Below are 24586 nucleotides of genomic sequence, written 5' to 3'. Positions count from 1 at the left end.
CCGGTGTCCCTCTGAGTCTTCAAAGGTTTGGGAAGGCAGGTGTCTAGTGCCTTATCTTGTCCCCTCACCCTAACTCCTGGGGCTGGCAGTAAATCCCTAGATTTCCAGATTTTGCCCTGCATTTCATAAAGCTGACTTCCTCTCTGTCACAGGGGAACGACTGCTATCTGGGCCGGTAACGCCGGGGTAAAAGAATTTTTACTAAGACAGTTGTAGGTAAAGTTACTAGCAAAAGTAGGAAAATCTGTCACAAGGGAGGCCATGGGAAGCCTGCAGGAGAGAAGCAGAGGCTTGCGGGCGATTTTATAGAATGGAACTTGGGCTGATTGATAGTGCCAAGGCAGCACGGTGCCAAGGCAGCAAGGAGCTTAACTTGCATTCCTCTGTCAGCCCCGGTGTTTGATAAATTGATAAATTGAGGCGTTTGATGGTGAGCAGGAAGTCTGTGAATTAAGTGCGTTATCTGGGCAAGAAGGCCATGTCTTGGGCCATAAAGAAAGTTAGACACGTACAGGAGTTCCAGACCAGCCTGGCCAAGATGGCGAAACCCCTTCTCTACTAAAAATACAAAAATTAGCCAGACGTAGTGTCACATGCCTGTAATCTCAGCTACTCAAGAGGCTGAGGCAGGAAAATCGCTTGAACCCATGAGGCGGAGGTTGCAGTGAACTGAGATCGCGCCACTGCACTCCAGTCTGGGCGACAGAGCGAGACTCTGTCTCAAAAAAAAAAAAAAAAGAAAAAAAGAAAAAAAGAAAAAAAACAAAGTTAGACCCGTAACTTACCTGCATTCTCTTTTGTTTAAATTCTCTGTACATGAAGATAGGCAGATTTGTTGCTTTTTTGCTTTATCTTTCTGCTTTCCCCTGTTCCCTTTAGCCTTTCCCTAATTAAGACTTTAATTTAACAGCTTTTTCCCCTGTTCCCCTTAGCCTTTTCCCTAATTAAGACTCCACACAGTCCTCAGTTCGCAGCAACATAATGAACTCTTTGTCCCCCAGGCTGTATTTCAAACAAATGCAGTATTTTAACTGTCATTTTTTTCCCCAGGTAGCAATATATGATTCTTTTTTTGGAAGATATGATTTTTGTTTGTGAATATTTAATATGTGAGGATGCAGAGAATAACCACCTGTCAGGTGGTTTAACCTCTCTGCTGCAAAAACCAACAAGAAAAATGTCTGCACCTCTTCTCCTTTTATCTTCCCTGGGCACAGGCACCTTATCTGAAAGTGTTTGGGTTGAGGTTCCCCTTTGGAAACCACCGGCTGATGAATCCTGAGCCCACACTATCTTTTCCTGCTGCTGGCTTTGATAACTGCCTGGGACTGGCACCAAGTGGATACAGCAGCCTTGTCTTGGAGGGTAGTGAATATCAGCCCCTGGGCCACTCCTCCCAGAGGACAGCCTGAGAGGCAGGGCTGGGGCCTCCCAGGGGAAGAGCTGGATACCCTGTGGTGGGAGGATTCCTCTGGTATCCTCTCGTAAAAAGTTAAGCCCTGGGATACTCGGTTTTCTCACCCCAAGCCCAGTTTTCATTTCTTGGAGACATGGCTGGTCAGCCACTCAGGTGCCGGTATTAAGGGGGTAAAATAGAAGTGATTCCCATCCTTTGAATTCTGTTAGACTAGTGAAGCAAGAAAAACTATCTGAAAGGTCAAAGATAACTTACCCCAGTGAGGTGGTGCAAGAGCCTGAAAGTACACAGTGCGGTATCTGGTGGTTGGGAGTGGGGAGTGGTTACTGAGCACTTCAGTGAGCAGCATGGGGGTGGGGGATGTCCCAGGTGACAGGAGGACCTGACCTGACCCTTGAATGAGACTTGTCTGTGTTCCAGTCAGCACTGCCCCTCCCTGGGGTTGTCAACCTTGAAAAGATTTGTTCACTCATTTCTGTTCAGTTTTTTCTTAGCCGTAAAATGCATTCTATCATTAGAGATTGATAGAGAAGATAAGATGTTTCTAAAGGGACAAGAAAGAGTTGGATTTCAGAAAACAAATTATATATATCTAGTCCTATATGCCTTTAAAAAATTCTTGTTTACTTTTCTTTTCTGTCGTACTACACAGAGCCTGTGTAGTAAGTTTTCCAGGTCTGTTTTTTTGTTGTTGCTGTTGTTTTGTTTTTAATTGGATTATCTCAATAGAATTTCAGGGCTTAGCAGAGAAAATGCCATCAGGGAAAATAAATTGGAAAAAACTTTCTTCCATGATGACTACAGAAAAATGAATACTGTCTCAAGGCTCTTAAAATACTTTCTCTGGTATGAGAAAGGTAGAACCACATTCAAAATGGAAGCTGAGGTAATAGAGTGAATAAAAATTCATGAAAACAGGCAGGTCTGTAATTAGTTGATTATTGTATAAGGAGGTGTTAGGCAGAAGATTGATTATTCTCCTGGAGATAACAGTTTGTCCCTGTTCTTTGGGTTGAAGTGGCTGTCATTTGTATCACTGCCTGGCAATACTTGCTGTGCCATAGTTTCTCATACCTTAAATAGATGCTTTTGTTCCAGAATTTACTGTTTTCCATTGGACTTTGTACCCATCACTTTGTTAACACCATACTCTCCTGATTACTGTAGACTTCAAAGCCTTGATGTGTGGTAGAGAAAGAGCTTCCCTGTCTTAATTATGTAGGATTGCTATACCAGATTGCCATAAACTACATGCCTTAAACAACATTTGTTCATTTCTCAGTAGAGGCTGGGAATCCAAGTTCAAGTAGGTCAGATCTCTGGTAAGGGCCTGCTTCCAGATTTAAAGATGGCAGTCTTCCCCTTATGTCCTCAATGGTGGAGATATGTTTGCAATGTCTGTCTATTTTTGGTACTAGGGCAATGTTGGCCTATAACATCAATTAGAAAGTATTACCTCTGCACCAGGTGCAGTGGCTCACGCCTGTTATCCTAGCACTTTGGGAGGCTGAGGTGTGTGGATCGCCTGAGGTCAGGAGTTCAAGACCAGCCTGGCCAACATGGGGAAGCCCTTCCCTACCAAGAATACAAAAATTAGCTGGGCATAGCGACAGGCGCCTGTAATCCCAGCTAATTGGGAGGCTGAGGCAGGAGAATTGCTTGAACCTGGGAGGCAGAGGTTGCAGTGAGCCAAGATTGTGCCATTGCACTCCAGCCTGGGCAACAAGAGCAAAACTCCATCTCAAAAAAAAAAAAAAAAAAGAAAAGAAAGTATTACCTACCTACCTACTTCTGTTTTCTGGAAGATATTGTAGAGAATTGGTATCATTTCTTCCATAAGTATTTGCCATAAATCACCAGTGAAATCATCCTTGTCTGTTCCTTTTTCTTGGGATATTTATCATTTATTGATTCAATTTATTCGATAGATATAAGGCCTATTCATATAACTTGGTGTTACTTTTATGAGTTTTGGTAGACTGTGTCTTTTATGAAATTGGTCCATCCCATGTAATTTATCAAATATGTGGGCATTCAGTTGTTCCTAATATTCTTTCATGGCACTCTTAATGTCCATAGGGTTAGTAGTGATGGCCTCTCTTTTTTCTGTGTTAACTATGCTGTGGGCTTAATCAGTTTTACAGATCTTTGCAGAGAATCATCTGTTGGTTTGTTGATGTTTTCTTTTATTTATTTTTTTTTTTGAGATGGAGTCTTGCTCTGTCGCCCAGGCTGGAGTGCAGTGGCGTGATCTTGGCTCACTGCAACCTGCACTTCCCAGGTTCAAGTGATTCTCCTGCCTCAGGCTCCCAAGTAGCTGGGATTACAGGCACGTGCCAGCACACTCAGCTAATTTTTGTATTTTTAGTAGAGGCGGGGTCTCACCATGTTGGCCAAGCTGGTCTCCAACTCCTGATCTCGTGATCCGCCCGCCTTGGCCTTCCAAAGTGCTGGGATTACAGGCGTGAGCCAACACGCCCAGCCTGTTGATGTTTTCTATTGATGTCTTGATTGCTATTTCATTAATATCTCTTCCCATTGTTATTTTCCTCTGCTTGATTTACATTAATCTTGCTATTCTTTCTCTAGTTTCCTAAGATGGAAAGTTAGGGCACTGATTTTAGAATTTTACTTTCTAGAGAATGCATTCAATTCTTTAAGTTTCCCTCAGAGCACTGCCTTTTCTGCATTCCAGAGATTTTGCTAAAATACATCCTTTTTCATCAACACCACAATATTTGCATTTCATGTGACAAGTTTCTTTGATGTCTGTGTAGTTGAGAAGTTTGTGGCTTAAATCTCCACTTTTTTGAGACTTTTCAACTATATTTAAGTTATTGGTTTATAATCTGATTACGTATTTTATATAATTTATTTATTTATTTATTATTTATTTTGGGACGGAGTTTCACTCTTGTTGCCCAGTCTGGAGTGCAGTGGCACAATCTCGGCTCACCGCAACCTCTGCCTCCTGGGTTCAAGTGATTCTCCTGCCTCAGCCTCCTGAGTAGCTGGGATTACAGGCATGTGCCACCATGCCCGGCTATTTGTATTTTTAGTAGACACGGGGTTTCTCCATGTTGGTCAGGCTGGTCTCGAACTCCCGACCTCAGGTGATCTGCCCTCCTTGGCCTCCCAAAGTGCTGGGATTACAGGCATGAGCCACCGCACCCAGCTCTTTTCTCTGTTTTAAGAGACAGGGTGGTGGTCTGTCACACAGGCTGGAGTGTGGAGTGCCATGATCATAGCTCAATGCAGCCTCCAACTCCTAGGCTCAAGCAATCTTCTTGCCTCAGGTTTCAGATTATCTGGGTGCATGCCACCACTCTTGGCTAATGTTTAAACTCTTATAGAGACAAGGTCTCACTATGTTGCTCAGTCTGGCCTCAAGCAATCCTTCCACTTTGGCCTCCCAAAGTGGTGGGATTACAGGTGTGAGCCACCATGCCTGGCCTAGAATTTCTTTTAAAACATTTTTTCTAGTGTGTGTTATGGCTCAGAGTTTTGTGCATCTTGGTGAATATTTCATGTGGGCTTGAGAAGAATATATACCCTGCTGGTGTTGAATGAAGGATTCTATAAACACGTGTCAATGAAATCCAGCTGATTAATAGTGCTATTGATTTCAGCTATATCATTAGTGATTTTCTGACAAACTGATCTGTGAATATTGATAGAGATGAGTTGTTTCCCTCCAACTATAATTGTAGATGTGTGTATTTTGCTTTGTGGTTTTTGTAATTTTTTGCTTTATGTATTTTGATCCTATATTTTATGGGCATAAATATTAAGGATTATTATGTCTTCTTGTAGGATTGACTTTCCTTATCATTCTGAAATCACTATCCATGCCTTATAATTTTCCTTAATCTAAAACCCGATTTGTCTGAATGTAATAGAGCTGTCTCATATTTCTTTTGATTAGGGCTAGAATGGCATGTATTTCTCTACTTAATATATCTCTGTCTTTCTGTTTAAAATCGTTTTTATGTACACATTGCTAGGCTTTGTATTTTTATTCTACTCTGCCACTCCTTGTCTTTTTTGCTGGTAAATATAGATAATACACGTTTAATGTAGTAATTGACATAATTGAATTAATATGTATATGTATATTACTGTTTTCTATTTGTTGCACTTGTCTGTTTTTTCAACTATCTCTTTTTTTCTTTTTCTTTCTTTTTTTTTGAGATGGAGTCTCACTCTGTCGCCCAGGCTGGAATACAGTGGTACGATCTTGGCTTACTGCAATCTCCGTCTCCTGGGTTCAAGCGATTCTCCTGCCTCAGCCTCCTGAGTAGCTGGGACTACAGATGCCTGCCACCATGCCCAGCTAATTTTTATATTTTTAGTAAAGACGAGGTTTCACCATGTTGGCCAGGCTGGTCTTGAACCCCAGACCTTGTGATCCTCCTGCCTCAGCCTCCCAAAGTACTGGGATTACAGGCGTGAGCTACCACACCTGGCTCAACTACCTCTCTATTTCCGTCTTTCATTTTAGTTGAGCAGAATATGATTTTCTTATCCTATTAGTGTAGTATGTCTACTTGGTTCTTAATTTTTTTAGTGAATTCCATAGGGTACATATTACACCATTCACAACTAATGGACCTGCAGTTTCAATAAACACTATACTGGCTTCAGGGGTAGTGCTGGTATAATAAACTGTTTGAAACTTCTTCCTTTCATTCCATAAATCATCACTGTCATTCATTTGCACAATTGTGACCTATAACACCCAATACATTGTTGATACTATTATTTTGAGCAAACCTATATCTATTAGATCAAGTAAGTATAAGAAAAGTAAATCTTTTTTATGTCTTCATTTAATGTGATGTGAATTTCTAACCTGTATCATTTCTCTTTTCTCTAATAAACTCCTTTTAACGTTACTGGCAAGGCAGGTATACCAGTCACACATTTTTTCCATTTCATCCCCTGACCTTTCCTGCGTCTCTGAATGGGTAGATTCAATTGTTTTATCTTGATTTTAGCTGATTTTTTTTTTTTTTTGAGACAGAGTCTCACTCAGTCGCCCATGCTGGAGTGCAGTGGCACAATCTTGGCTCACTGCAACCTCCACCTCCCAGGTTCAAGCGATTCTCCTGCCTCAGCCTCCTGAGTAGCTGGGATTACAGGCATGCACCACCACACCTAGCTAATTTGTGTATGTTTAGTAGAGACGAGGTTTCACCATGTTGGCCAGGCTGGTCTCGAACTCCCGACCTCAAGTGATCCGCTCCCCTCGGCCTCCCAAAGTGCTGGGATTACAGGTGTGAGCTGCTGCACCTGGCGTCTGATTTTTTCTTTGGTTGTTCACATCTGTGGAACATCTATAGTGAAGTCTTCCTTTTGGTTGTTGTACTTTGCAGCTGCATTAGTTCTATATGCTCAATTTCTAATTTTTATTGATTTTTTTAAATTTATTTTCTGGTTTTCTTTTAGTTTTTTCTTCATTATTGCCTCATCTCATTGAACATATTTAAGACAGTTGCTTTAAAGTTTGTATTCATTCAAGAAGTCCAGTGTTTGAGGTTTCTTAGAGATGGTTTATCTCAGTTCAGGTTTTTCCATTGATGACCCATATTTTCATGTTTCTCTCTATTTTTCCTAATTTGGTGTGCATTGAAAAGTAGACATTTGCATCTGGAAATCAGATTCTGTCCCCTTCATTGTTTGCTGTTCTTGTTTGATGAAGGCTGTAACTATTCATTTGTTTAGAAACATTTTCAAAGTGTGTTTGCAGAGACTCTATTCCCTATCTGATGTACACACTGAAGTCTCTGTTCTTTAGCTTGTGTTTATTTGTATTCTGATAGAGATTTCCTGAATGCTACAAGCTAAAAGTAAAAAGGAAGATGAAACATACAAAAACCTGACCTCTTCCAGTCTTTGTGGATGGCTCTTGTGGAACAATTCCTTGAACACTTAGCAAGGCTGTTTAAAACTCTGCTGTAGCATTTACTTTCTGTTTTACTAAACCTAGATGCATGCCAGAGCTGAAAATAAGGGTCTCCTCACATCTTCTATGAAAATATGTTCTTTCCTGTGAGTGCATGGGGCTCTCTCAGTTCCCCAATATAATGGGTGCTTTTGAATACCCTAATTCCTGAAGGAAATTTTCTCTCCAGTTTTTTCCTTTTAGACTTAGGTGGGCTAATATATGTCTTTTTTTTTTTTTTTTGAGACGGAGTCTTGCTCTGTTGCCCAGGCTGGAGTGCAGTGGCACAATCTCGACTCACCACAACCTCTGCCTCCCAGGTTCAAGCGATTCTCCTGCCTCAGCTACTCGGTTACAGGCATGTGTCACCAAGCGTGGCTAATTTTTATATTTTTAGTAGAGACGGGGTTTCACTATGTTGGCCAGACTGGTCTCAAACTCCTGACCTCATGATCTGCCCGCCTTGGCCTCCCAAAGTGCTGGGATTACAGGCATGAGCCACCGCGCCTGGCCTTAATGTATGTCTTAACTACAATCTGTTGTCCCAAGTAGTTGCAGGCTATTTGTATATTTTGCACCATTTTTCAGCATTTCTTATGTTTGACCCTAACTGGATTCCATTGTAGATGAAATAGAAAAGAGAGCCTTGTTTCACACCTTCCGATCATCCCCAGAATGATTGGAAAATACAAAGGCAATAATTTGTGAATAACATCTGATCTGCTTTCTCTCGAATTAGTGACCAGAGTTCCACACTGGGATCTCAGGCTGCTGTCTTCAAGACTGGCACAGAGGTGGGGTGTGATTGGGCCAAGGACAAATAAAAGCTCCACAAGGGTTTTCTACCATTTTTTCACTTTTATTTATCTATTTGTTTATCTCTTTATTAATGGTATGGGGTGCTGAATATTATAATTTCAATATCCTTTATCTGTTTTTGCAAAGCTGTCACTTTGTTGGTGAGAGGGTTTTTTGGTTTTTTTTTGAGATGGAGTTTCACTCTTGTCAACCAAGCTGGAGTGCGATAGCGCAATCTCGGCTCACCGCAACCTCTGCCTCCTGGGTTCAAGCAATTCTCCCGCCTCAGCCTCCCGAGTAGCTGGGATTACAGGCATGCGCCATCACGCCTGGATAATTTTGTATTTTTAGTAAAGATGGGGTTTAGTAAAGATGTTGGTCAGGCTGGTCTTGAACTCCCGAGTTCAGGTGATCCGCCCACCTTGGCCACCCAAAATGCTGGGATTACAGGTGTGAGCCACCGCGCCCATCCAGTGAGAAGGTTTTTTAGCATTTTTAGACATTTGTGACTTCTATTAGATTTGATAATTTAATTTTATTTATTTTTTTGAGACAGAGTCTCACAATATCGCCCATGCTGGAATGCAGTGGCTCAATAATGGTTCACTACGGTCTTCACGTCCTGGGCTCAGGTGATCCTCCCACCTCAGCCTCCCCATTAGCTGGGACTACAGGCACACTACCATGCCCAGCTAATTTTTTTGTATTTTTTGCGGAGAGAGGGTTTCGCCATTTTGCCCAGGCTGGTCTCAAACTCCTGGGCTCAAATGGTCCATCTGCCCTGGCCTCTCAAAGTACTGAGATTACAGGCATGAGCCATGGTGCCCAGCTGGCAGTGTAATTTTTGGTTATTTAAGTCTATTTTAGTTATTTAGGGAATTTTATAAATATTCATAAGAGATAACATTGAGTTCTTTTCTAATAATACATTATCTCATTGCTCTTCTTTCCTTCTCCTTTGACATTACCCAATAAGATGTTCAAAAATTTTCCATTGGGATGGTGAAATATCTTTTATTATTTATTTGTCATGCTTAACTACATTTGATCTAGAGGAAACCAGTTACCAGCTTCCAGATTTTCTGTTAGCGTAATCCCAGAGGATGTGCCGAATCCTCCAACTAATGAGTTGCAAAAAAACATGTGAAATTTTTATCTACCAGGCTCTCTCATTAAAGACCCAGTGCCTATAGTGTTTTTTGGTGGCTGGCTTGGTCTGTTTTTTGTTGCTTAAGAATAATCTGAACCTGGATAATTTATAAGGAACAATATTTGTTTTTTACTGTTCTGGAGGCTGGGAAGTCCAAGGTTAAGGCTGGGCATCTGATGAGAACCTTCTTGCTGGTGGGGACTCTTAAGATGGCAAAAAGCATTACATGGCAAGGGCCGGAGTGCCTAACTCGGGTCTCTTCCATCTTATAAGGACACCAGTCCCCTTCCTGAGATAACTTATGTATTCATTAAGCCATTGATCCATGAATACATTAATCTATTCATGAGGTCTGAACCTTCAAGACTCAATCACCTTTTCAATCCCCACCTTTTATTACTCCCACTTTGCAGATTTACTTTCAACATGTGTTTTGGAGGGGACAACCATCAAACTCAGCAGTGGCTGATCACATACACTCCCTCTGCTGAGTTTGTAAGATTCTAAACTCTCAGAACATAGGAGTTAAGAAAAATAATATACTTTTTGCACAAACAGTTTAGATACAATCAAGCTCTGTTATTAGTTACGTTGGTGGGGCACTCCCTAAATCCAGTTCCTGGACACCATAAAAGGTCCAACTTTCAGAATAAGAATCTGTAAGGACATGTAGTCTCAGGACTGCTAATGGTAGCTCTCTTCTGCACAATAGGTAGTAGGACTTTGTCAGTAGGACTTTGACAAGAACTACAACCCACTGCAGAGGTAGACATTAGGGTGATGCAGGCAATAAGACTCATTTAACTCACCAAGAAGAGACCTGTTCCTATTCAACTGTAACTTTACCAAACATGTTGAATTCTACCATCAAAATGGCTGTGTGAGAGAAACTAAGTGTAGAGAGAATACGAGAGAGTTTACTATGTCATTGAATAAATGCTTGGAAAGCACAGCATCATATGAAGTTTATGAATTGAGTATAGGTTTTTCAGTACTGTCATTCAACCTTTCTCCTCTCTCTATGTGGAATGTTTCAGGATGCAGTGGACTTCGAGGATGTAGCTGTGAACTTCACCCAGGAGGAATGGGCTTTGCTGGGTCCATCACAGAAGAATTTGTATAGATATGTGATGCAAGAAACCATCAGGAACCTGGACTGTATAAGTAAGGATGATATTATGTCTTCACTTAATCAATTACAGACATTTGTTTCATGGTCATCAGTGCTGTTCAATGATTCGAAATATGGAAAGGGCATATGATGGACTCTTGAACAACACAGAATTCAGAGGTGACAGCCCTGAAAGAAGTTGTACATCCTCATCTAACTTTTTGTCCACCATAGCTTAAGCAGCCATTGACCAGCAGCCTTACTGGTAACATAAACAGTTGATTGGCTGGGTATGGTGGCTCACACCTGTAATCCCAGCACGTTGGGAGGCCAAGGTGGGCGGGATCATGAGGTCAGGAGTTCGAGACCAGCCTGACCAACGTGGTGAAAGCCTGTCTCTACTAAAAATACAAAAATTAGCCAGGCGTGGTGGCACATGCCTGCAATCCCAGCTACTCAGGAGGCTGAGGCAGCGGAATCACTTGAGCCCAGGAGGCAGAGGTCGCAGTGAGCTGAGATCACGCCACTGCAGTCCAGCCTGGGTGACAGAGCGAGAATCCATCTCAAAAAAATAAAATAATAAAATAAAAATAATAAAAAGTTGATTAATCCATATATTGTAAGTCATGTATTACATACTATATTCTCACAATAAAGTGAGCTAGAGAAAGAAAATATTGATAAGAAAATCATAAAGAAGAGAAACTATATTTACTATTCATTAAGTGGAGGTGGATGATTAAAAGGTCTTTATCCTCGTCTTTACATTGAGAAGGCTAAGAGGAGGGATTGATCTTGGCGTCTTAGGGGTAGCAGAGACTGAAGAAAATTCATATATAGGTGGAGCTGTGCAGTTCAAACATGTGTTGTTCAAGAATCAACTGTAAGGCTGGGTATGGTGGCTCATGCCTGTAATCCCAACATTTTGGGAGGCCAAGGTGGGCAGATCACTTGAGGTCAGGAGTTCGAGACCAGCCTGGCCAACATGGTGAAACCCCATCTCCAATAAAAATACAAAAATTAGCTGGTTGTGGTGGCACACATCTGTAGTCCCAGCTACTCAGGAGGCTGAGGCAGGAGAGTTGCTTGAACCCGGGAAGTGGAGGTTGCTGTGAGCCGAGATCATGCCACTGCACTCCAGCCTGGGCAACAGAGTGAGACTCTGCCTCCACCCCCAAACTGTACAGAATTAACTGTAGTTTGATGAATGAATCATGTATGATTGCAGTATACATAAAATCTTACTGTTTTATATAATTTTCTAATAATTTATAGTGATTTTCTGGGTCTACCTTTTAGGAATGATATGGGAAGACCAGAATACTGAAGATCAATACAAAAATCCTAGGAGAAATCTAAGGTAATTTGCACTCACAGGAGAAAGTTATGTTTCTGAAGTGATTCTCAGAATAAAAGGAAATTTTAAAAACAAACAATATGAACAAGCCCAGCTTAAATTTATTTTTTCATATTTTAAATTATCATTTTTTTTTTTTTTAGTCAGGGCCTTGCTCTGTTGCCCAGGCTGGAGTGCAGTGGCATGATCTTGGCTTACTGCAGCCTCGACCTCCCAGGTTCATGCGACCCTCACACCAGAGCCTCCTGAGTAGCCAGAACTACACGTGCACGCCACCACACCTGGTTAATTTTTGTATTTTTTGTAGAGACAGGGTTTTGACATGTTTCCCAGGCTGGTCTTGAATTCCTGGGCTCAAGCAATCTGCCTGCCTTGGCCTTCCCAAATGCTGGGATTACAGGTGTGAGTCACTGCACCAGCCTAAATTTATTTATTCTTAAAAAATTTCCTCCTAAAACATATTCTAAGAATTTACATATGAGGCTGGACGTGGTGGCCCACACCTGTAATCCCAGCACTTTGGGAGGCCAAGGCGGGGGGATTACTTGAGGTCAGGAGTTTGAGAACAGCCTGGCCAACAGAGTGAAACCCTGTCTCTACAAAAGTACAAAAGTTAGCTGGGCATGGGGGTGTGCACCTGTAACCCCAACTGCTTGGGAGGCCGAGGCAGGAGAATTGCATGAACCCAGGAGGCGAAGGTTGCAGTGAGCCAAGATCATGCTACTGCACTCCAGCCTGGCAACAGAGCAAGACTCCATCTCAAAAAAAAAAAAAAAAAATTAACCAAGTGTGTTGGTGCACACCTATAGTTCCAGCTACTCATGAGGCTGAAGTAGGTAGATCACTTGAGTTCAGGAGGTCAAGGTTGCATGAACCATCATTCTGCTACTGCAGTCCGGCCTGGGTGACAGATCAAAATCCTGTTTCAAAAAATTAATTAATTAAAAATAAAAGAAAAAAACCCCCAAAACCCAGCTGGTGTTGGGTTGTCTTGCATAGCATTCAGTTAATTCATGTTCAAACAGGGCATGAAGCCTACACTTTGCATGGTAATGTTAAAAAGGTATATCTGGCCAGGTGCAGTGACTCACATCTGTAATCCCAGCACTTTGGGAGGCCAAAGGGGGTGGATCATGAGGTCAGGAGTTCGAGAACAGCCTGGCCAACATGGCGAAACCCTGTCTCTACTAAAAGTACAAAATTAGCTGGGCATGGTGGTGTGTGCCTCTAATCCCGGCTACTTGGGAGGCTGAGGCAGGACAATCGCTTGAACCCCGGAGGGAGAGATTGCAGTGAGCCCAGACTGTGCCACTGCACTCTAGCCTGGGTGACAGAGCAAGATTCCATCTCAGGAAAAAAAAAAAAGTACATCCGATACTTATTAATACCCATAAGAAATCATTTAGAAACAACTAGTAACATACTTCTCACTTTTTATAGATGTCATATGGTAGAGAGATTCAGTGAAAGTAAAGACAGTAGTCAATGTGGAGAAACATTTAGCCTCATTCGAGATGGTATTATGAACAACAGCATTTGTCCTGGAGAAGATCCATGTCAAAGCGCCGAGTGTGAAGAAGTCATAATGGGTCATTTATCCCTTAATAGCCACATCAGAGTTGATTCTGGACACAAACCACGTGAGTATCAGGAATATGGAGAGAAGCCACATACACATAAACAACGTGGGAAGGCCTTCAGTTACCATCACTCCTTGCAGTCGCGTGGAAGGCCTCACACTGGAAAGAAACGCTATGAGTGTAAGGAATGTGGAAAAACCTTCAGTTCTCGTAGAAACCTTCGAAGACACATGGTAGTGCAAGGTGGAAATAGACCTTATAAATGTAAGTTGTGTGAGAAAGCTTTTTTTTGGCCCAGTTTATTATGTATGCATGAAAGAACTCACACTGGAGAGAAACCATATGAATGTAAGCACTGTTCTAAAGCCTTTTGTTTTTACAGTTCCTAAGACATGAGAGAATGCACACTGGGGAGAAACCGTATGAATGTAAGCAGTGTTCTAAAGCCTTGCCTGATTCCAGTTCCTATATAAGACATGAAAGAACTCATACTGGAGAGAAACCCTATACATGTAAACAGTGTGAGAAAGCCTTCAGTGTTTCCAGTTCCCTTCGAAGACATGAAACCACTCACAGTGCAGAGAAACCCTATGAGTGTAAGCAATGCGGGAAAACATTTCATCATCTTGGAAGCTTTCAGATACACATGAAAAGGCACACTGGAGATCGACCTCATAAATGTAAGATATGTGGGAAAGGCTTTGATCGTCCCAGTTTAGTTCGATATCATGAACGAATTCACACTGGAGAGAAACCCTATGAATGCAAGCAGTGTGGGAAAGCGTTATCTCGTAGCTCAAGCTTTCGAAGACACATGATAATGCACACTGGAGGTGGACCTCATAAATGCAAGATATGTGGGAAAGCTTTTGTTTATCCCAGTGTATGTCAAAGACACGAAAAGTCTCACAGTGGAGAGAAGCCCTATGAATGCAAGCAGTGTGGGAAAGCGTTATCTCATAGCTCAAGCTTTTGAAGACATATGGTAATGCATACGGGAGATGGGCCGAATAAATGCAAGGTATGTGGGAAAGCCTTTGTTTATCCCAGTGTATGTCAAAGACATGAAAAGACTCACTGGAGAGAAACAATATGGATGTAAACAATTATAAAGCCTTCTATATTTCCAGTTCCCTTTGATATCATGAATAAACTTACACGGGACAGAAACCCTATAAATGTAAATGTGGGAAAGCCTTTCATAATTTTTATTCCTTTCAAAATCATGAAATAACTCACACTGGAGAGATGCTATAGAATGTAAGGAATGTGGGAAAGCGATCAATTTTTTTTTAAATACCATTGTCAACATAAAACAACTCACAGAGCAGAAAAACTCTGTGAGTGTAAAATATGTAGGGAAGCCTTCAGTCATTTTGGTAACTTAAAAGTACATGAGGCTGGGCACAGTGGCTCACGCCTGTAATCCCAGCACTTAGGGTGGGCAGATCGTGACCTCAGGAATTTGAGGCCTGCCTGGGCAAAATGGTGAAACCATGTCTCTACAAAAAATAGAAAAATTAGCAGGTGTGGTGGTATGCCCCTGTAGTCCCAGCTACTTGGGAGGCTGAGGTGGGAAGATCTCTTGAGCCCAAGGGGTGGGGGTTGCAGTGAGCCAAGATGCACTGTACTCCAGCCTGGGCGACAGAGCCAGACCCTGTCAAAAAAAAAAAAAAAAAAGGACATGAAAGGATTCACTCTGGAGAGAAGTCATATGAATGTAAGAAATGTAGAAAAGCATTGAGTTCTCTCAGGTCCTTGCATAGACATAAAAGGACTATACTCTATAAATGTGTGAAGTGTAGGGAAATATTCTTTAATGTTATTTCATTTCAGATAGAAATAATTATCATTGGAGATAAACCCTATGAATGTAAACACATAGTAAAGCCTTAATCAGCCTCAGTTTCTTTCAAATACAGTTATCCTCTAATATGTGCAGGAGATTGGTTCCACCACCCCCCGGGCATACATAAATCGACACATGCCAAGTCCTTTTTTAAAAATGACATATTTGGCACAAAATTACCCTGGCGTGATGGCACATGCCTGTAATCCCAGCTACTCAGGAGGCTGAGGCAGGATAATCACTTAAATCTGGGAGGCGGAGGTTATGGTGAGCAGAGATCGCGCCACTGCACTCCAGCCTGGGCAACAAGAACAAAACCTCTGTCACACACCCTCCCCCCCCCAAAAAAAAAAGAAAAAGAAAGAAAGAAAAGACATATTTGGGTTAGACACAGTTGCTCACGTCTGTAATCCTAGCACCTTAGGAGCCCAAGACAGGTGGATCACTTGAGCCCAGGAGTTAGAAGCCAGCCTGGGTAATGTGGCAAAACTCTGTCTCTACAGAAGATATACAAATTAGCCAGGTGTGGTGACATGTACCTGTAGTCCCAGCTACTAGGGAAGCTGAGGTGGGAGGATTGCTTGAGCCTGGGAGGTTGAGGTTGCGGTGAGTCAAAATCACATCACTGCACTCTAGCATGGGCAACAGAATGAGACCCTGTCTCAAAAAAAAAAACAAAAAAAACAAAAGATATTTGCATGTAACCTACCCACATCCTCCTGTATACTCTAAATCATCTGTAGATTAGTTAAAATACATCGTGCATCATAGAAGCTATGTAAATAGTTGTTTTATTATATTGTTTAGTGAATCATGATATGAGAAAGACCCTACACATACTCAGTACAGACCCACCCACATAATACATGTCACCTAGAGCATTATAAATCCTTTCTTTCAACACTCATAGATTGCTTTTGTTTAATGACCTGAAAGTGTGTTAACATTCACCCAACAAAAGTATAATGATGATTATTGCAATGTCGTGCCTAATGTTGTGATGTGTTGAGTCAGCTAGATGTGTGACACCATAGATAAGCAGTGAGACCTCAGGCTAACTTGAATCTTGACAGGATGTCAACATGATCAACTACATTGGAAGAACCAGATTCTGACTGCAGATACTGACTTTTTGGAGCAGTCTAAATAATACTAATGTCAGAATCTGTTCAGCTTGAGGACTGAAGATCTTTAAGCATTGAAGGGTCTGTCTTCATATTTGCAGATATTTAATTAGAAACATTGTAGGAAGCTAGTTTTTTTTTTTTTTTTTTTAAACTTTGCAATGTTTGTGAGCATGTAATCTCTGGGGTGACATGGAGGCTTTGTTCCATGGAAGGATCTTAACTGAGTATGATAATCTTTAACACTTGCACCTTGCAGAAGCTGTAGGTGCCCTAAAACTGCTTCCAATTTTTCTTTTTCTTTTTCTTTTTTTTTGAGACAAGGTCTCACTGTGTCACCTAGAGTGCATGGCTCACTGCAGCCTCAACTTCCTGAGCTCAAGTGATCTTCCTACCTCAGCCTCCCAAGTAGCTGGGATTACAGGCACACATCACCATGCCTGGCTACTTTTTGTGTTTTTTGTGGAGACAAGGTTTCACCATGTTTCCCAGGCAGGTCTTGAACTCCTGGACTCAAGAGATCTGCTTGCCTTGGCCTCCCAAATTACTAGGATTACAGGCATGAGCCACCACACCCAGCCTTCAGATTTTTCAAGTATCAAAATCTATAGCACTGCTGCTTCTTTTTTTTTTTTTTTTTTTCTGTCGGCGAGGCTGAAGAGCAGTGGTGCAATCTCAGCTCACTGCAGCCTCCACCTCCCAGGTTTAAGTGATCCTCCTGCCTCAGCCACCCAAGTAGCTGGAATTACAGGCGTGCACCACCACGCCCAGCTAATTTTTGTATTTTTAGTAGAGACAGGGTTTCGCCATGTTTGCCAAGCTGGTTTTGAACTCCCTGTGACTTCAAGTGCTCCACCTGCCTTGGCCTCTCAGAATGATGGGATTACAGGCATGAGTCACCACTTATGGCACTGCCTCTTCTATTTATTTATTTATTGAGACTGAGTCTCACTGCGGCCCAGGCTGGAGTGCAGTCGCATGATCTCGGCTCACTGCAAACTCTGCCTCCTGGGTTCAAGCGATTCTCGTGCCTCAGCCTCCCAAGTAGCTGGGATTACAGGTGCCCGCCACCACACCCAGCTAATTTTTGTATTTTTAGTAGAGACAGGGTTTCACCATGTTGGCCAGGCTGGTCTCGAACTACTGACCTCAGATGATCCACCTGCTTTGGCCTCCCAAAGTGTTAGAATTACAGGGGTGAGCCACCGCGCCTGGCGGCACTGCCTCTTGTAAATCTATATCATCATCATCATCATCATCATCATCATCATCATCATCATCATCATCATCATCATCATCATCTATAGAGGATTTCAGCATATCTTCTAGTTCCTTGTTAGTAAGGGTTTCTTCTTTGCTCTTCTGTGTGTTCCTCAACATTGTCTTCACTCATGTCAGAGATAGCCTTCCCCACCAACTTCCCTTACAACATTTAAGATATTTCTGACTATCATATCAATAGTGGAGAAGTGCCTGAAATCATTGACTTTCTCACTCCATAATGGCTTCCAACACACTTTGGCTGTCTTGAGCTGTAGGGCATCTACAGCCTCCGCAATAAACACAATCGTGTCTGCAGTTGGGAAGCTCTTCCATAAATCCTGTGTGATATGGTGAGGGTTATTATCAAGACAGCATATATCCTTCCAAAAGTCCAGTGGGTGTAAGATGCCTTGAGGCACTTGATGATGCTTTAACTTAGTTGTAGCAGTGATGTAGTTTTAGGGGGCAGGAACATCACCTCCCCATTTTTGTCAGCATAACAGAGAGATGAGAGATGCCAGGAGTGTTGTCAATTAGGAGGAGGGCCTTGAGTGGCAGCCCCTTCTTTTCAAGGTATTCATTCACATCACGAATGAAGCAGTGGTAGAACCAAGTCTTCATGTGTTTTTGTCAGGACACGGGCAGGCAAGTTGTGCTTTTGTTTTCAAAGACCCAGGGATTGTTTACTTAGTAGAGGAGTTTTGTTTGATCTTATGACCTGCTGCATTGCCACGTAGCACCACAGTAAGGCAATCTTTCCAAGTCATGAACCCCAAGGCTTTCTTTATACGCTTATGATGAAGGTACCATTGGGCATCCTCTTCCAGAACATGCCTGATTCATTACAATGGAGGATTTGCTCTGGAAGTTAGCCCCCTTTTTTTTTTATGAGTTTCATGAGCTTTTCTAGGAATGCTGATATTTCCTTTGCATCAGCCATGGCCAGTTCCCCCATGTTCTTCAAGTTCTTGAAGCTCTAATGCATCGTGTAGCTAGCTAAGCCAGACCTTGCTGGCCTGAAACTCCTTCCTGTAAATTTTTTTTTTTTTTGAGATGGAGTTTCACTCTTGTTGCCCAGGCTGGAGTGCAATGGCGCTATCTTGGCTCACCGCAATCTCTGCCTCCCAGGTTCAAGTGATTTCTCCTTCCTCAGCCTCCCAAGTAGCCGGGATTACAAGCATGTGCCACCACGCCCGGCTAATTTTGTATTTTTAGTAGAGACAGGGTTTCTCCACATTGGTCAGGTTGGTCTCGAACCCCAGTGATCCTCCTGCCTTGGCCTCCCAAAGTGCTGGGATTACAGGTGTGAGCCACCATGCCCAGCTAAGGTAAATTCTATCTTATGTGAATTTTGGCACCATGAGAAAATGGGGGAAAGCCACAGAAGTGGGCTGGGCACGGTGGCTCATGCCTGTAATTCCAGCACTTTGAGAGGCCGAGGCGGGCGGATCACGAGGTCAGGAGATCGAGACCATCCTGGCTAACACGGTGAAACCCGTCTCTACTAAAAGAATACAAAAAATTAGCTGGGTGTGGTGGTTGGTGCCTGTAATCCCAGCTACTTGGGAGGCTGAGGCAGGAGAATGGTGTGAACCCAGGAGGTGGAGTTTGCAGTGAGCCGAGATCCTGCCACTGCACTCCAGCCTGGGCAACAGGAGCGAGACTCCATCTCAAAAAAAGCCACAGAAGTGCAAAGACTCCCTTGGACCATGAACTTACCAAGCAGCGCTGGGTCACATTCCTCCTTGTCTGCAGCATTAAGTTTGTTCATTTTCCTGTGTTCATGGAAGACCTGTTCCTACGCAGTCCCTGTTTCTCTCAGGCAACCTTTAGATTTGATCCCAGGCTTAGGTCAGCTACTGCCACACAGCTTTGTTCCCAATCTGAACCTTACTCACTTTGGACCCATGTGGTACACTAACACCTTCCTGTTTATTTGAAGGGGTAATATTAATTTCCACTTCACAACATTCATAAACATAATTGAGGCCAGGCGTGGTGGCCCACGCCTGTAATCCCAGCACTTTGGGAGGCCAAGCCAGGTGGATCGCTTGAGTTCATGAATTCAACACCAGCCTGGGCAACATGGTGAAAACCTGTCTCTACCAAAAAAAAAAAAAAATGGCTAGGCACAGTGGCTCACACCTGTAATCCCAGCACTTTGGGAAGCTGAGGCAGGCAGATCACGAGGTCAGGAGTTCGAGACCAGCCTGGCCAACATGGCGAAACCCTGTCTCTACTAAAAATCCAAAAATTAGCCAGGTGTGGTGGCGGGTGCCTGTAATCCCAGCTACTCAGGAGGCTGAGGCAGGAGAATCCCTTGAACCCGGGAGGTGGAGCTTGCAGTGAGCTGAGATCGCGCCACTGCACTCCACTCTGGGTGACAGAGCGAGACTCTGTCTCAAAAAAAAAAAAAAAAGGCCGGGTGTGGTGTCTCACGCCTGTAATCCCAGCACTTTGGGAGGCCGAGGTGGGCAGATCACGAGGTCAGGAGATCGAGACCATCCTGGCCAACACGGTGAAACCCCGTCTCTACTAAAAAAAATACAAAAAGTTAGCCGGGCATGGTGGTGGGCACCTGTAGTCCCAGCTACTCAGGAGGCTGAGGCAAGAGAATGGCGTGAACCTGGGAGGCAGAGCTTGCAGTGAGCTGAGATCGTGCCACTGCACTCCAGCCTGGGCGACAGAGTGAGACTCTGTCTCAAACAAACAAACAAAAAAAGCGGGGTGTGGTGGCGCATGCCTGTGGTCCCAGCTGCTCAGGAGGCTAAGGCATGAGAATCGTTTGAGCCCAGGGGGCGGAGGCTGCAGTGAGCTGAGATTGTTTCACTGCACTCCAGCCTGGGTGAGAGAGTGAGACCCTGTTTCAAAAACAAACAAACAAAAACAAAACCAACACATAATTGAGCCACTAAAAAGTTTTGTTCCTGACTAAATCTTCCAAAATATGAGAAAGTTAAGTAGCACAAACTAAAAATAATAAAGTGGAAAAGATCTCCCTAATAATGGAAAATTGAGAAAACGCAATGCAGAAAAAGAGATGATTAACCTGTAATTCTGTACCTGTGTTAGAGGTTGAAGAAATGGATAGAAAGAGATCATGACATGCACAATAATTTCCTGATTTTAGTAGTAGAGTCAAGGTTGAAGTGGAAATGTATGATATAACATGGAAATTTCCACATTAGATGAATGAGGGAAATCTTCTCCCCATATGTTATGGAATGAATGTACCTGTGTTGGAGGTTTTACCTGTGTTAGAGTTTAGAAGGAATGAATGTAGAGTCAATTTTTTGTTTGTTTGTTTTTGAAATGGAGTTTAACTCTCGTTGCCCAGGCTGGAGTGCAGTGGCGTGATCTCGACTCACTGCAACCTCTGCCTCTTGGGTTCAAGCATTTCTCCTGCCTCAGCCTCCTGAGTAGCTGGGATTACAGGCGCGTGCCACCACGCCCAGCTAATTTTTGTATTTTTTTAGTAGAGACAGGGTTTCACCATGTTGGCTAAGCTGGTCTCAAACTCCTGACCTGAGATGATCCGCCCACCTTGGCCTCCCAAAGTGCTGGGATTACAGGCGTGAGCCACTGCGCCTGGCCCAAGTCAATTTTTAATTAAGGAAGCACAGTAAATTCTGCCTTCACCCAGTATATCTTTCCAAAGTAGGATGATTTATTTTTCATTACATTTGTTCTAAGATTTTGTAGTGATTACTCTAGTGTTTGTCATGCAAATGTTAGTTATCAAAATCAGGCTCAGTTCTCCAGTAATATGTGGTTAAATTTCAGTGATGTACACACATATTTATCCTCTATAGCTCTATTTTTGCCTTTCTGGGGTACTTTGTTGCATATGTAACAACTCAGTGTTCCACATTCAACAATATATTCTTATAATTATTACTTTTCCATCAGTAGTCATTTAGTTGAGTTTCTATGGTGTTATTTATAACTATAATACATGTATGTTATATTTGTCTATGTTGTAGGCCTAACAATCCATTACTACTTACTGTTTTACACAATTGCCTTGTAAATCCATAACAAGGAGAAAGGTGAAGAAACACATATTGTTTGTCTTTTCCACTTATATAGTCTTGCATGGTGCTCTCTGCTTTTTCCTGTGGATTTTGACAGACTCAGTAATTTTTTTTTTTTTTTTTTTGAGATGGAGTCTTCCTCTATTGTCCCAGGCTGGAGTGCAGTGGCTTGATCTCGACCCACTGCAACCTCCACCTCCCGGGTTCAAATGATTGTCCTGTCTCAGCCCCCCAAGTATCTGGGACTACAGGCGTGTGCCACCACACCCAGCTAATTTTTGTATTTTTTTTTTTTTGCCATGTTTGCCAGGCTGCTCTCAAACTCCTGACCTCTGGTGATCCGCCAGCCTTGGCCTCCCAAAGTGCTGAGATTACAGACGTGAGCCACTGCACCTGGCAACTTTGGTCTTGTAGGGCTGGTGTGCCAGGAAAAATTCTCTCAATGTTCATATTTTTAAGCTAGGAAAATATTTGTTTTGTCTTTCATTTTGAACATGAACATTGTTGGATTCTGGTTAAGGTGTGTTTTGGAGCAGAGCATGATGAGGGACGGGGTGAGGGGCTTCCCAGTGAAAGCAGGAACAGAACCTAGCAAAAGCAAATATGTCTGTTTCACTCCAATCACTTATTACAATAGCCTCTATTACTTAATATCAAAAAAAAAGCAATGATCAATATGTTGAAAGGGATAGAAGAAGCAAATATGGTGTTTGACCGTGATAGCATTCATTGCCTGGGAAACTAAAGACAAAACAACTGGAAAACTATTAACACTGTTGGCCAGGTGTGGTGGCTCATGCCTGTCATCCCAGCACTTTGGGAGGCTGAGGTGGATGGATTGCTTGAGCCCAGGAGTTCGAGACCAGCCTGGGCAACATGGCAAAACCGCATCTCTACAAAAAATACAAAAAATTACCCAGGCTTGGTGGTGTGTTCCTGTAGTCCCAGCTACTCAGGAGGCTGACATGGGAGGATTGCTTGAGCCTGGGAAGTCGATGCTGCAGTGAGCCAAGATTGCACCACTGCACTCTAGCCTGAGTGACAGAGTGAGACCCTGTCTGAAAAAAAAAAAACAGAAACAAAAACACAAAACTCCAAAACTATTAACACTGTTAGTGGATTCTATTTCCTGCCTAGAGATGAAACATATACTGTATTCACAGTAATATGCACTATTGAATTAAAATCATATAACTTTCCAAGGACTAGGGCTAATTCCGTGTGCAGTATCTATCTGCAGACAACTTTAAGAGTTTCCTAATGGGCCAGGCACGGTGGCTAACGCCTGTAATCTCAACACTTTGGGAGGCCGAGGTGGGTAGATCATGAAGTCAGGAGTTTGAGTCCAGCCTGGCCAACATGGTGAAACCCCATCTCTACTAAAAATACAAAAATTAGCTGGGGGGAGTAGTGGGTGCCTGTACTCGGGAGGTTACTCGGGAGGCTGAGGCAGGAGAATTGCTTGAACCCGGGAGGTGGAGGTTGTGGTGAGCCGAGATAGTGCCACTGCACTCTAGCGGGGGGGAAAAAAACAAGTCCCTTTAAAAAAAAAAAAAAAAAAAAAAAAGAGTTTCCTAATGAAATGACTTAAATGTCACCTCCACGAATGTATATATACAAACTTTGGTGGATTGAAGTTTCTTCGACCCAACCCCTGCTGTCTACAAATGCTATAAATATAAGTAATTTAGGAAAATTTGATTAAAATTAAGACATGTATAATGCTCCAGAGAATTTGCAATAGGAAAGAAATGAAAACGTATAACTCTATTCTCTTTCTCTTTACCAGTGCCTCATTCTTAACATGAATCTACACTATGAATTCCTACTTCTTACTTTCATACAAAAATTGATGTGAGATATTTTTGCAAGTTTGCTTCACATAAAGGTTCATAAGTTGAATAGTGTTTTTTTTTGTTTCAACCACAAGTATTTATTGATGGATCGAAGATACAATTTTAATGGAACAATAAGGCACAACCATGGATTAAAACACTTTGCTATACAGCCAAAAGGGGGGAAAAGCCATAACCTTACGAACTCTATGCCAATCAATAAGCCTCTAAAGTATCTCTCTAATAGATCAGTATCAGACATTCTTCCCTTTTACATAATTCCTGTATTACATCACTTAATCATAAAGTCTGACTGATACTTCATAAAGAATTCCTCATTCATGGCCGGGCACGGTGGCTCACGCCTGTAATCCTAGCACTTTGGGAGGTCAGGAGTTCAAGACCATCCTGGCTAACACAGTGAAACCTCATCTCTACTAAAAATACAAAAAATTAGCCAGGCATGGTGGTGGGTGCCTGTAGTCCCAGCTACTCGGGAGGCTGAGGCAGGAGAACAGCGTGAACCCGGGAGGTAGAGCTTGCAGTGAGCTGAGATTGCGCCACTGCACTCCAGCCTGGGCGACAGGAGCGAGACTCCATCTCAAAAAAAAAAAAGGAATTCCTCATTCATTTATATTTGAGCCATCCGGCCTGTCTACTCCCCTGTTCTCTACCCCTTTCTACCACTTTGCAGTGGTATTTTTTAGCAATCCCCTTCCTAAAGAATTACCTACACACATCTTTAATAGTTTTCCAAAGCAAGCAAACAAGCAAGCAAGCAATGAGTCAGAAAGTCAGCCAAAGGCAGATGTGTGGATAAATACACTCACAGAGACATACATTAGGATAGCAATAGCCTGATTCACTGAAGTCTAAACTAAGCTGACTTGGCAGAAAAGTTGCTGTGGCTTGCTCAAAGACCTGTAATGCCACCTTAGGTTGTGCTCCTAGTGCCAGACCTCTTGTTTTTAAGGGATTAGCAGTGGTCTAAACGAGGAGCCAGGGAGCTAATATAACCAGGCAGCTAATGATACAACAGTCAATGCTTTGGACGTGTATTAGGAGCAGACTATGGCTTCCATCATGAACATTTGCCAAGTGTAAAATTCATAAAGAATTTTGTG

The 24586-nt window shown here is 42.6% G+C and overlaps 2 protein-coding genes across 2 annotated transcripts in view; both read left to right on the top strand.

The window, feature by feature from the left end:
• LOC116478512 (zinc finger protein 563) overlaps positions 1-14616 on the top strand; it is a 32747-nt gene extending 18131 nt beyond the window's left edge. Inside the window, 4 exon segments of the mRNA XM_058425197.1 lie at positions 10347-10473; positions 11720-11780; positions 13218-13741; positions 13744-14616. Coding sequence (XP_058281180.1) covers positions 10347-10473; positions 11720-11780; positions 13218-13741; positions 13744-14459 — 1428 coding nt within the window. The 3' untranslated portion in view covers positions 14460-14616.
• LOC116478503 (zinc finger protein 44) overlaps positions 1-24586 on the top strand; it is a 96218-nt gene that overhangs the window by 19055 nt on the left and 52577 nt on the right. The gene's annotated exons all lie outside the window — the stretch shown is intronic.

The sequence above is a fragment of the Hylobates moloch genome, unplaced genomic scaffold (assembly GCF_009828535.3).
Source record: "Hylobates moloch isolate HMO894 unplaced genomic scaffold, HMol_V3 SCAFFOLD_12, whole genome shotgun sequence".
NCBI classification, from domain to species: Eukaryota; Metazoa; Chordata; class Mammalia; order Primates; family Hylobatidae; genus Hylobates; species Hylobates moloch.
This window is presented reverse-complemented; position numbering and strand designations above follow the sequence as displayed.